The 13,779-nt window shown below is 56.9% G+C and overlaps 1 protein-coding gene across 24 annotated transcripts in view; it reads right to left on the bottom strand.

Annotated features, from left to right (window-relative positions):
- NCOR2 (nuclear receptor corepressor 2) overlaps positions 1–13,779 on the bottom strand; it is a 184,401-nt gene that overhangs the window by 87,912 nt on the left and 82,710 nt on the right. For all 24 annotated transcript variants that reach the window (XM_074321469.1, XM_074321471.1, XM_074321472.1 and 21 more), the window contains 3 exons: positions 6,126–6,192; positions 1,126–1,298; positions 8–101 (listed from right to left, as the gene is read on the bottom strand). In XM_074321469.1, coding sequence (XP_074177570.1) covers positions 8–101; positions 1,126–1,298; positions 6,126–6,192 — 334 coding nt within the window. The remainder of the gene's footprint in view (positions 1–7; positions 102–1,125; positions 1,299–6,125; positions 6,193–13,779) is intronic.

Genomic DNA, 13,779 nt, shown 5'->3' on the forward strand with positions numbered 1-13,779 from the left:
GACTCACCTCCTGTTCTGAGAGGCCGTCGATGATCTCGGACACCTCGTGCTCGCTGCGGGCAGCTGACATGGAGAGCCCGCTGCCCCGCTGGCCCACCCTGCTGCAAAGCAAAGGGACACAGTCAGGACCGGCCTCTCAGCAGTCAGGGATGCACGGCCAGTGCCGCAGCACAGACCTGAGCCCACAACTTCCCCAGAGGCAGCGTGTGGGCCGCAGGGAGGGGCCAGGGCTCCCGTACCTACAGGGACAGCCCCGAACCAAGGGGTCAGGGGGAGGCACAGAGCCCCCGACCCACCGAGGAATGCCAGAACCCAGAGACAGCAGGGGGCTCAGCTGGTGCTTCTCTCCTAAGATGCCCCAAAAAAGCCCAGCCACACAGATCCACATTCAAGTCCCAGCTCTGCCTCTGTGGCCCTGTGCCTCGGTTTCCTCCCCTGTAACGTGGACATAAAGTGGCACCAGCTCCCAGGGCTGGGAGGAGGCACTCTGTGACACTGAGTGTGCAGGACAGAGTGAAGTCTGTATGATCACTGCTCGTGACCCGCACCTTATCTGCTAACCAAAGAAAACAGGACAACAAAAACTCCAGCCACACATCACCGAGCACCTACTGTGCGCTGGGTACGCCTATGCTCAATGTCTCTCAGTTCTCACTGCCGCCATGTGAGCCCAGCTCCCTGATGGGCGCCAGGAGGTCCTCTCCCCTCACATCCACACCAGGGATCTCAAGTCAGCTGCCTTCAGGGGCCGTGCGGGCCACATAAGTGAACGAAGTAGGTCCCAGCCCAGGGCAGTGGAAGGAGAGCTGCTCGCTGAAATGTACTTCAGTTTCAAGTAAGTGTTAAGGCCAAGCAGACTGTGTGACACATCCAAGGGCCTGACGTGGCCCTGAGGCCACCAGTTTGAGACGCTGTTGTACTTCCCATTTCACACTTGCCAGGCTCTTCTGCTGGCCTGGAGGAGGGAGGGAGGAGGGGGGAGGGAGGGAGAGGGAGGAGGGGGGAGGGAGGGAGAGGGAGGAGGGGGAAGGGAGGGAGAGGGAGGAGGGGGGAGAGAGGGAGAGGGAGGAGGGAGGGAGGGGGAGAGGGGGGAGGGAGGGGGAGGAGGGAGGGCCGCCGCCTCACCTCTGCATGCGCTCCTGCAGCTCCCGCTGCTTGCGGATCTCGGGGAACTGCTTCTCGTAGTACTCGCGCACCTTGCTCTCCTTCGCCCGCCGCCGAGGGTTGTTCTCAATGCGTTCCACCTTCTTCTCCCAGGCCTCCATGAGCTGATCATAGCGCTGGCAGAACTTCTGTTCCTGGGGGGTGGGGGGACACTGCTCAAGGGGGGCACCCTCCTGAATCTGGACATGCAGCCCCCTGGCTCCCTGCGCGCTCTGCACGCATGGTCACGGACAGCAGACACGCACAACCATTTGAGGCCTGGGCAGAAAACCCACAGGACGCCCCGCTGGGCCTGGCCACCTCCCTCCCTGGGGAACGGCCGCCCCGCCTGGCCTCCCCTGAGAAAGGCCTCGTTGGATATGGAAGCCACCAGCTATAAGTGGCAATTAAGTTCAAATCACACAAAATTAAGATCCCTGGTCCCCCCGCCACATTTCTAGCACTGGATAACCACACATGGCTAAGGCCACCGCCCAGTGCACAGCACACAGAGGCCACGTCTGTCATTGCAGGGAGCTGCGTTGGACTGAGCAGCTCGGGGTGTCAGGTGGGCCCAGGTGGCCCCCCGGGAGGTATCGCTTTCTGAACAGCTCCTCATCCCCGGTCTCAGGTTCAACCGTGCTCCCCAGGCCCGGGGGCTGGGTGTGAAGACCCAGCTGCCATCCATCCAAGACAAGGAAGTCCCTCTTTATGTCAAACCACAGTGCCACCTACTCTCCGTCCTTGGAGAGAAGAACCCCACCTGGCCCAGAACGTAGCTGCCTTGCTAGCGAGTCTCCAAGGTGACCTGGACCTCGAGCAGGTGGGGAGCATCCGGTCGCCCATGAGACACTGTCCCCCCATCTCTAACAGCTGCGGTGGACAGATGGCATGGTCTAGGAGTCTCGCTTGAACGCCTTCTCGACAATTCAGCAGTCAGAAAAGCCCTCCTGGTCCCCGTGCCGACACCCCACCCCATCCTGTGTTTCAGCCTCTGACCTTGGTCCTCAGCAAAGCTAGCAGCCTGACAGTCCCCGAGGGGTGGTCAGGCAAGCTTTGATCGGGGAGGCAAACTTGATCCCAGCTCCCAGGGGCCCCACATGTCTGTGGGCTGCTCAAAGACCCCTTGGAGATCAAGACACAGGTCCAGTAACAGACAATGGCCACACACGCTTGCGGCAGTGTGCCAAGGAAGCTGCCCACCAGGGACGGGGATCGGCATGAGGGACACCAGCCCAGGCTGTCAGAATGAGGACCCTCCCTGCCCTTGCAACACCCCCGAGTGGCCTCAGTCTGATGGATGTGAGCGAGAAGTGTCAGACAAGGAAAGGTGAGAAAATGTGAACCAAAAACGAGCAGAAGGAAATAATGCCGCTACCGGTGAAGACAAGCAACCCACAGAGAGGGGCTGGTGGGGCGGTGACACGATGAGCCAGCCTGTCTGGGACTCTCATGGAAAGTGGTGGAGCAAAGGGACGTGGCAGGAGTGACTGAGGGGACATTCAGCCATGCTGTCCAACCCCATGCACTGGGTGCAAAGACCCGAGCAGCTCCTGAGGACAGTCCAGGACCAAGAAGTCCCCTCCACATCTGACACAGTGCCACCTGCTGTCGCCTGGGCCTGTGTCCACTGCTGATGTGCTGCCAGTGCACTGGGTGTCCTGGGACGATGCACTGCAGGTGGCTGGCTACAGCCCTTCCCTGGGGCAGCAGTGCCTCTGCTCAGTGGGGGCTTCCACATGGGGGGAATCCGCTGGCCAGGGGAGGAAGCACATTACACACACACACACACACACGCAGGAGCAGGGCTGCCGAGCCCCTGCAACCACAGCTTGTGTGTACGAAGAAGACAAGCCCCCCTCTGAGCCTCGCGCACGCTCAGCCAGAATTCTTCTCCACCATCACCACCACCACCACCACCATGACACTGGCTGAGCGCTGCTGGCTCACACGGCCAGGCTGAGCAGAGTCCTTCCACGGACTGAACTCACCCAAACCCACACAGGCAGTGACTGTCCCTGCACAGGTGGCGCTGGGGACCCCGCACTCAGGGCCCCTTGCCCAGATCACAGTTAGGGACTGGGGACAGTTATTCTGGTGAAGTCCAGGGCACCTTTTCCTTCGTTATTCATGCTTCTGGTGTCACACCCAAGAATCCATTGCCAAATCCAGGGTCATGAAGATTCACCCTTATGGGATTTTTTTTCCTAGGAATTTTATGGTTTTAGCTCTTGCATGTAGGTCTCTGATTCATTTTGAGTTAATTCTGTGAGGCGAGGGTCCCACTCCATTCTTTTGTGTGTGGATGTCCAGTTGTCCCGGTGCCATCTGTTGAAGAGACCGTCCTTTCTCATTGAATAGACTTGGCCTTTTGTCAAAACCCAACCGGCCGCAGATGTGAGGGCTTGTTTGTGAGCTCTGTTCCAGTCCACTCCTCGCCATGGCTGTTCTGACGCCACAGCCACCCTGCTGGAGTAACTGTAGCTTTGTCATATGTCTGAAATCGGGAAGGAAGTCTTCGAACTTGGTTGCTGTTTTTTTCAGGATTGTTCTGGCCCTCCGGGCCCCTTGCAATCCCGTATGAATTTTAGGGTCAACTTGCAGCTGCCAGTTTTGAGGTCCTTCTGTATGCAGCCTGTCACTCAACAGCTCGATGAGGTGGGTGTTCATATTATCCCCAGTGAACAGAAGAGGAAACTGAGGCCAGAAGTTAAATGATTTGCCCCGGTCACCCAGCAAGGCCAGGATCTGCACCCCCTCCTGCCCTGCCAGGTGGCGTGTAACACAGCTCTGTGTCTGGGAAGCAATGAGAAGTAGGGAAGGTGGCCTCAGGCCAAGGGAGGGTGGCTGGAGCCCAGCATCCCCAGACGTGCACGGAACCTGCGGCCTCCCACAGAGGCCTTTCGCAGGGCTCAGCAGGACAGGACCGCAGAGCCCCGAGAATGCTCCCCCACTGGCTATCCTGAGAACGGGGGCTCCAGCCTGCTCTCCACACATTTGGTGACTGATGAGGGTGAGGAGGAGAGCGCTCTCCCAGCCCATCCTGCCCACAGCTCGGGCTGCAGGAGTCCTGGACGCTGGGTGGGCCATGCAGCTGAGGCCTGGGGCCACCCTGGCCACGCCCCCTCCCAGGCCTTGCAGAAACCACATGCAGTCAGGGGTTCTGGGCCCATCATATAAGAACAGGAACCAGATCATTCCATACGCCCTCCTGCAGCAGTTTCTGTGAATTCTGTGGTTTCTGAATTCATTTCACAAGGGCCACCTGGTATTTCCTAGCAGTCTCCAGTTGCTCTGTCTTTAAACGAGCTGATCTCCCCTCCACCCGCTGAAGGGACCCCCCCCACCCCAGGTCCCTTCTTAAGAACTTATACCCACCCCAACTCTACCTAGTCAGCCACAGGGATCCTTTTAAAATGTACATCAGACCCCACCCCCACCCCACCCCCAGACAGGACAACAGAGTACACAGGTGTTCACAGTATTCTGGAAAACTGCCTGCACGACTGACAACTCTTATAATGAAGACTTTGCATTCTTTATTAAGAATACATTTATTAAAAGTAAATTAAGTGTCCCACTGTGTTTTATAATAAAATCTAAACGCTCCATCCTAGTGGTGGGTAAACATTTCCAGGTGATCTGGCTCCCAAGGTTCCCCCGTCAGTCACAGCTTCGCCCCCGTCCCCCATTCATGCACCTGCCTGCTACCTTCCCGCCTGTGTCACCCCAATGCTGTTCCTGCCTCAGTGCCTTTGCACTTGCTGGCTCTCTGCCTGACATTCCGACCTCCAGATCTTCACACAGCGGGTCTTTTCTTGTCATGCCCAGCTCAGTACTGAGGTCCCCACCACCACCCCTCTGCTCACCACAGCTCAGCACCGTGCCAGGCCCCCAGCAGGTCCTTGGGAAATGTTTAACTCGATGAATAAGATGGGACGCCCAGGTGCGTGAACCCCATCCACCCTGCTCAGTGCCTATGGTCACCATCTGTCAATCTGGGGGTCTGAGGAAGTTGAGAAAGGAAAGGCTGGGAAGCCCACCACCGCGTCCCACCCCTGGGGTCCAGAGTGCCACATACTCAGCATCTGGGCCAAAAGTGTCCTCTCCGAGGACCCAGCCAAGGTCTGGGCCCAGAGCAAGGTGAGTTCAGAAACTGGTTCAGAGGGACCCAGGCCCTCAAGTTGTGCCATCCGAGCTTTTGTGAGATGGTATGAACCTGCTGTAAGAATTCAGGTCCCACAGAGAAACCAGTCCGTCAATGCACTAACACACAGAGTTGGAAAAAACTGCATAGAAATGAAGGTAAAGCCTGATCAAACTGCTCCTGAACTCCACCCAGTGCACTTTCTCAGCTACACAAGTTCTCTTATTGTTTAAGCCCATCTGAACCCGCTCCTTTCCCCCTCACAGCTGAGCGGGTAGCTACCTCTTTGTCACTTGGCCCCCACGAAGTAAACGGCTACCCTAAGCCACAGCTGCATATGTCCCCTCAACACATGCCCACCTGGCTGGATGCAGGAGTGGGCATCCTGACTGTTTTCACGCAGCTGCTGACCGCTGGGAAAGCCTCATTCCTAAGGCAGCCCCCTGCATCGCCACCACCCAGCGCCCCTCATCCTTCACCTCGTACAACAAACCTCTCTTTCTGCCTATGAAAGCCCAACAGGTCCTCTGACAAGGAACCAGTTTTCCTGGCCAACATTCTGCCATCTTCCTGTCTAGGTTGGAAAAGCAGCGGCAAAGTTCTGGGCCCAGCCCGCTCCTGGACCTCCTTGGGGCAGCCAAGGGTGAGCCCCGGGCCTCACTGAGCACCTTCTCTCTCCCCGTTTGTCTCACTGTCCTTGGCTTTTCCTCACAGCCTCGACACTCAGGAACGCGACAGCTGCAGAACCAAGGGGTCCCAGCGGGTCTCGGGCTCTCAAGCCCAGCGCACAGGGGCGAGGGTGAGGTTCCAGGGTGGGGGCCGCGGGGGGACTTACCCATTGTTTCCGAGCGTGATTCCTCCTCTTGAAGTACAAGATTAACTTTTTCCGCATCGCCTGGTTTCTACGCGGGAAGGAGAAACAGCAAGCGGGGCGGGTCAGCATTGCGGGGCTCCGGCCTCCCATCTGTCCTGAGCTGCTCCTGAGAGCCAGGCCTGTGTTGGCCCATTACTGGTTCTTGGGGAGACAGGACACACCCAGAACCCCCGCCAGAGCAAGCCAGCAACTGCCAGTGTACGTCTTCCTCTCCCCACAACCCCAAAGTGCCCCACCCATAATCAGACTGAGCGTGGTCTACAGGAAAGGGGATTCTGAAGGGGGACGAGGTATCTGTGGCCTGCCCTCGCCTGGAACTGCCATTACCCCCACACGCACACAGGCTCCCCTCAGCCCGTGAGCCACACCTGCCGTGGAAAACTGGCCACAGAGACATATCCACAGCCTCAGACTAGGAACAGAGGCTAGGAGACCAAGACCCCACACCTACAGCTGCACACAGGTGGGGTTTCGGGGTCTGGCATGGTGTCCCCCAGGCTGGTGCCCACCAAGCACTGTGCTCTGGCCTCCAGGCACCTCTGCCGCAGCACTGGGGGTGACACAGGCAGAACAGCAACAGGCTGGTGGGAGCCAACACAGCAGGTGGGGCCCCTCTGGGCATCAGGGCACTCGGCCAAGGGGCTACACCCAGCACTGGGGCTCAGATGGCAGTGGGTGCTCCCTGGGGAAGATGCAAGAGGTTCCGAGAGAGAGAGAGAGAGAGAGAGAGGCGCAGAGAGAGGCGCAGAGAGAGAGGCAGAGACACAGGGAGACCAAGATGAGGAAGAGAGACAGAGAGAAGACCCAGAGAATGGGGGAGAGGGAGAGAGAGATGAATGAGATGAGATCCAAAGAGAGGACAGGAATCCAGAGAGGGACAGAGGGAGACGAGACCCAGAGGAACATGAGAATGGGAAAGATGGGGGACAGACAGAAAGAGAGAAAGACAAGCTCTGAAGAAAGGGTGACAGAGGGAGAGAGGAGACCCAGAGGCGACCCCGATGCAGAAGGGGTGGCAGACACCCCCCCACCATCCAGACACCTGAGGCCCTTTCTCTGGGTCCCCTCCCCACAACCTCCAACATGAGCAGATGGCTGCAGATGCGCCGTGGGCCTGTGGGGTCACAGACAGGCCTTGGGAGCCGCTGAGCCCCTGAACTTGCTCACTCAGGTCTGGGTGTGCAGCTACATCAACTTCTCTGGGCAGGGGCATCCCGGCTTCCTCACATTCTCAACAGTGTCTAACCCACAAAAAAATCTCACAAGTTGCTGACAGGGAGCCACACCCCATCCAGCCTAGGAGGCACCAGGCCCATGGGCCGCCCAGGACCCCAACCTGAGGAAGAAGACAAAGGTTGGGGGGGCACCCCAAGCCCTGATGGACAAGCAAAGATCCCCCAACACATACCTCCCAGGCGCTGAAGGGCCTGGAATCAATCTGACAAAGGGACCCCAAGGAGAGTCACTCTCTGCCCGCACGCCCCGGGCAGACAGACACCCTCTCCTCAGAAGGCCTCGCTGCCAGGCGCAGCCCCCTACCTCTATCCTGGGCTGGAGAGCGTGCCCTGGGCCTGCCTGCTGCACCCCCTCTGCTCCCCAGGTCCCACACTGACTTCCAGCAGGAAGGTAGGGTCTTCACTTCCCGGGCTTACGCCTGAAACACTAACGAGCCTGCACATTCCTTCTCAATTAGGAGGGAAAGGCCGCAGTGAGCATGTGGGCAGTGGTGCCTCGCTGGAACCCCCATGAACCCAGTGGGGCTCAGAGCCCTGTCTGCTTCCCGGGCCCCCACAAGGAAGAGCCACACCGATTCATGGCTCCCAGGGTCATTCTGGCCTCGCATCAGTCAGGGCCTCCCCACCTGGAGGCCGCACTGCTTACAGCAGCCACCTCTGTCCTGGTCAGGGCAGGCACAGCGATCCTCGGTCACAGAGGCTGAGCCCAGAACCACACCACACAGTCTCTGACCAGATCTCAGACGATCTCGCTCAGCCTCCACTTCCTCATCCAAGAAATGGGAGTAATCGCATCCTACATTCATCTCCTTGGTCAGTCAACAAATGTATACTGAGCACCTACTATGTGCCAGGCACTGTTCTGGGGACACAAGACAGGTGAAGCCCTGGCCCTCATGGAAGTGTCACTTAGGAAGGTCACCCTGACAATAAGCAAGGTAGTCAAGATAATCCTGGACGTGGGAACGTAAATGGGGTGGTAGGCAGTGACAGGGTCGGGGGAAGCTATTTTAGATTCAGTGGTGCAGACAAGTCTCTGAGAGATGAGCTCTAGATCACCCGACGGACCCGGATGGGGAAAGGTCTGGAGGGAAGGGCACTCCAGGCAGAGTGCACTGCAACTGCAAAGGCCCTCAGGTAGGAAACAAGCGCCACGTATTTGAGGAACAGAGAAGAAGGTCCATGTGGCTGGAGACTGTGGGGGAGAGACAGAGGGCAGGGAGGAGAGGGAATGAGCCAGGCTGGCAGGGCCGGGTGTCCAGGCCATGTTGGTTTCAACACAGTAAAGAATTTAGATTTAAAAAAAGATGGACAGCTGAGAAGGGCAAGAAGCAACAAGGGCCCAGCAGTACCAAGGTTTTACTTTCCAGCACCACTCTCCAATAAAAGGGGCCATATCTCCTGCAGGAACAGCTGATTCCAGAGTTCGGATGGGAAATACATACAATGTGCCCAGAACACCCTTAAGTAAAAAAGTGCTGGATAGAAAAAAGATCAGGACACAGGACCCAACCCAAAAGAGCTCCCGACTGCCAAAGCGGGAACAATTTGAATGGCAAAATAAATAACGCTGGATTACAACCCAAGGAAAAAACAAATATCCGTGAGTCCACACTGATATAAATAAATGGTTGAATAAATAAATAGATGGAGAAGGGATGAGTGTTCCTTACAGAATTCGAATTAATCAACGTAGGAGGAAGGACGGAAACAGAAAATCGCCATTGGAGCTATCGGCTCCGGCAAGGTCTGTGCAGGAAAGGTCAATGAGTCGGCAAAGCTTGTAGCAGAAACAGGAATTTGCACAGCCTCACAGCATCTCCCTCAGATGTTTAACTCACACCCACAAATTCTCGCCTATTTCTCCTCCAGGAGGTGGAGCTGGGTGGGCTCCCCTGCCCTTGACAGTAGCGGGACGTGGCGACTTGCCTCTAAAGCAGGGACGGAAGGAAAGACAGCTATGGGACAGAGAAGACACACAGCTGACACCATCCTGAGCGAGGGAGCAAGGCGAACACCACCAGTCAGTGGGTGTGAGGGACCCGGACAGGACAGGGGACGGGGTGTGATGGACAGGGGTGTGATGGGGAGGGCCCCTCCCTCAACTCTGCGGGTCTCCCCCAAGTCCACAAGCCCAGCCTCCTCATGAGGAAACATCAGCCGAACCCAAACCAAGGGCCATTCGACAAAATCCCTGACTCGCACTCTTCAAAAGTGACTGGGTCAGGAAAACCAAGGGAAGGCTGACAAGCTGCCACAGACTGGAGACTGAGGGGACACAAGGACAGAGTGCAGCGTGGGACCTAGATCTGATCTTGGACCAAGAAACACATTCGTGGGAAAACTGGTTTAGCTAACGGTATTATGCCACGGCCACTCTCAAGGCTTTGAGAAGTATGCCGCACGTGTAAGATGTCTGCCTCAGGGGGGCACTGGGTGAAGGGTACACGACACACTCTCTGTACTATGTTTGCAACGCTTCTGGAAATTCAGCTATCTTAAAATAAATAGTGAAAAAAAGAAGGGCAGCTGATTCCAGAGCTGGGATGGGAAATACATACGACATCTTGAAATGTCATATGAAAGTCAAATATAATTTACTTTGCAGCTTGCAGGGGGCTTGGTGTGTGTTATGGGTTGAAATGTGTCCCTCCCCCCAGAAAAGAGGCTGGAGTCCTGACCCCCAGGCCCTCAGCATGTGCCCTGAGATTTGCACATTGGGCACAGCGGTCATCGAGTTAGAATGAGGGCATGAGGGTGGCCCTAGCCCCAGATGGCTGGCGTCCTTTTAAAAAGGGGAAGTTGGGCCATGGAGACAGACCCAGTTGGGCACACGGACAAAAGACAACACGAAAGGACGCGAAGGCTGTGTGAACACACGCCAAGGAATACCGCGACGGAGAGCAAGCACCGCGAGCCGAGAGGCAGGAAGGAGCGTCCGCTAGAGCCTGCCCACACCTCATCACCGACCACCGACCCCCAGAACCGTGAGAAGCTGCTGCTGTTGTCGGCCCCCCCAGTCTGTGGTGGTTGTCCCAGCAGCCCCGGGACACTGGTCTTCAGCAGATGGTGTTAAGCAGAGAGCGGAGCTATGGCTGGGAGCTGGAAAGGGCTGGGTGAGGACAAAGGCTCGTGGGGCAGCTGCCTGCGTTCACCTCGGCAACTCAGGGCGTGACATCTCCCTGGCTGAACCGGGTTTCCTGCCAAGGCCTCTACCAAGCCTGACACCCAGAGGCATCTGCTTCCTGCCAAAGGGGACAAATGTCCATAGGTTGCAAACGGGTGCAGTCCACCTACCAGAGCCAGCGCGTGCCAGTGTTGTGCTTGGACCGTGCTTTTTAAAAACTGGATTTGTTGCCAGCATTGAAAACCAGAAGCTAGTGCACAAAAAGCTGCACTTACTGCTTCTCTGGAAACATCAGGTGGTCTGGCCACACTCTGGGAAGTGAGGCCCATGGTCCCTCGGAAAGGGCCACGAGCTCACGATTCACCAGAGTCCCCACCACTCCCCACTCTCCTTCCCTTCCCGCCCCTGGAGGCCTGCATCCGGGTTTGCAATCCCTTCCACATCTGGCAGGGGGTATCCACTTGTTCAACATGCTTCCAGCAAACATTTTTTTAAGTGTTTATTTTGAACCAAGAAGTGTTTTGGTAGTGGCGATGCAAATAGCTTGCTTACTGGAGACATTTCTTTTCTACTGGGATTTTTGTCCAGCAAAAATAAGGAATGCAATCTCCAAGAAGGCTCGGGAAGGGCTGATAAACCAGCAACATAATGAGTTCGCTGGCGGAGGCATTTATAGGGTGCAAAGGATATCTACGGACTCCTGGAGAAAGTCGGGGTGTAAAAAGCACAACCTGTGAGGGATTGTAGGCCTCGTCCTCTGACCTGGACTGGGGAGGAGAAACGTGAGCCAGGAGGGAGCAATAAGGAAATGGAAACTGTGGAGGTTTCAGGAGACTGGCCAGGCCCTGAGTGAAACTGGCCCCAGGACCTATGCGGTTCTGGAAAAGGATAACTTGTGGCAATCTGGGAGGCTTCCTGGAGGAAGGGAGGTTTGAGCTGAAGCTTGGGAAAAGCAGAGGAATGGGACAGGCAGAGGAAAATGAGGACAGTGCTGGGTTCCAGGTGAGAAAGGGGCGATGGTGAATTCAGAGCAGGTGAGGAGGGGCGTTCTGGCAGAGCCAGACCCCTGGCTGCTGGGGAAGAGTCAGATGGAGGCAGCTCGTGCAGGACCCTGCGTGCCTTGGGAAGAGCCTGTCAGATTGGGGTGACTGATAATTTGAAGTCCCCTTACTGGGCGCCAAGCACTTTCCCATGCTAAATAGATGCTCCAAGACCATCTTACTGACAAGCAAAGTGACATGACTTGCCAAGGTCACCGGGCTAGCAAGGGACGGACCCTGGACTGGAGACCCAAGAGAGGAAAGAAGGTGAAGACCATAAAGACGTCTTGCTTTGGAGGTTCCGAGATGTTGAGTGACCCAGTAACCTGGGTCCCCAGCATCCTTGTCATCTGTACAGCCCTCTGGGCTAATGGCTCCCATCAGCCGGCCGCCACAGGAGGCAGCAAGGAGAAGCAATCAGGCTGCAGGACAAGAAAAGCGGGGAAGAAGAGCACACGGGAACCAGCAGCTTTCCAGACCCCAAGGGGATGGGGGGGGGGAGGAACAGGGCCGGCGCCTGGGCTCTAACACCAGGCGAGGGTGTGGCAAGTGAGGCCACAGCAGAACCCACAGGATCAGTCATTGTCACCCGTGCCTCAGCCCCACACCTTTTCCCCATCACATGTGGGCTTCATGAAGCCAGTGAGTTCAGCCGAGAGCGCTCGGGCAGGTCCTGCAGAAGGGACCCCTCCCTCCATGGAGCACCCACTTATACTGCTCGGGGCTGCCCCCGACCCCTTCTCCTGCTCCCCGAGGCTGAGGTCTGAGCCGCTCCTGAGGCCTGGGGCTAAGATCCCACAGCAAGTCCCCCCACTCCCCTCACAAACGGTGGCCACCCCACACCTCCCAAGGAGGCAGGTGGCAGAGGGAGAGCAGTCAAAGTGGGTCCAGGTGACATCAACACATCTGAAATTGCCAGTGAAGCAGGAAGTCAAGCGTGAAATTAACTTTAAGTCTGCGTCCCCGGCAAGCAGACACAGAGAAATTAAAGTGACAGGGCAAGGTCCTTGGGGAAGGGATCACCTCCCACCTGGCAGCAATTACAGCAACAGGAGGGAGGGGTCCTGAGAGGAGGCGAGGGGACGAGGGGACACGGGTGAGTCTGCAGGCGCTCGGCGTCACCTCAGCCTGACCTTGTCCTTCCCAGGCTGCCGCGATTCCACGTCCGATGTATTCATTACCTGTCTATACCACCGGAAGGGGAGGCCTCACCCACGGCTGTCTCCTCAGGGCCCAGAACAGTGCCCAGCACACAGCAGGTGCTCAGTAAACACTCGTTGAATGAATGAAGTAAGAAGGAGTAAGGCACTCCCGAGTCTCTGCAGACAAAGTAAGAACAGAAAGCACCGAAGGCCTGTGTGCCTGGCACTGACTCGGCACCTCAGGGACAGTAACTCCTGAATACAGGCAATGATAATACAGGCAAGCGCTGTGTTATTCCCACCTCACAGACCAGGACACCGAGGCACAGGGAGTAAGAGGCTCGTGGCCCGCAACCTGTCCCTGCAGCGTCGGCTTCCATCTCAGAAAGTGGCTTCACTGTCTACCCCCACAGCTGCCCAGGCCCCAGACCTTGGCGTCCATGGGCCCTGCCATCCCTGACCCTCCACACCCCACCCCCGCAGCTCCCACATGGTCAGGGGCCATCTGCCTCCACGCTAGCTACCACTACTTGCTGTGTTTGCTGGGAAGGCCGCAGTGACCTCTGCCAAGGTCTTCCAACCCTCAGTCCTTTCTCCCTGTGGCCACCAGTGTAAGCTTTTAAAAGCGAAAATCCAGTCATACCATTTCCTGAAGGAAACCCCGTCGCTGGCCTCCGTGTGCACAGATAATGAAACCCCAGCTCCTCACCCTGGCAGGCAGCTTCCTCCCCTTCACCTACCCCCTCAGGCCAGGCTGGCTTTCTCTGTGATCCCACCAGCCCCAGGGCCTTTGCACTGCCTGTCCCAGCTGCCTAGGAGGTGCACACAGCTGACTGCTGCTCAGCCACCAAGTGTCCACTCAACTGTCAGGTCCTGCCCTGATCCGCCTGGCTAGTCACCCCTCACTTTCTCTACTGTCACCCCATTTACCATCTTCACGGCATTTTTTAAAGTGAGTGACTGCACTGATCTAATGGCGTCCACACTGAAGTTTCACACACAGACGTGATCACGCTTTTAGTTGGTGGAAAACCGTTTTTAAAAAAGTAAAATTCTAAGGAAACATTAAGT

The sequence above is a fragment of the Rhinolophus sinicus genome, linkage group LG16 (assembly GCF_036562045.2).
Source record: "Rhinolophus sinicus isolate RSC01 linkage group LG16, ASM3656204v1, whole genome shotgun sequence".
Taxonomy (NCBI): Eukaryota; Metazoa; Chordata; class Mammalia; order Chiroptera; family Rhinolophidae; genus Rhinolophus; species Rhinolophus sinicus.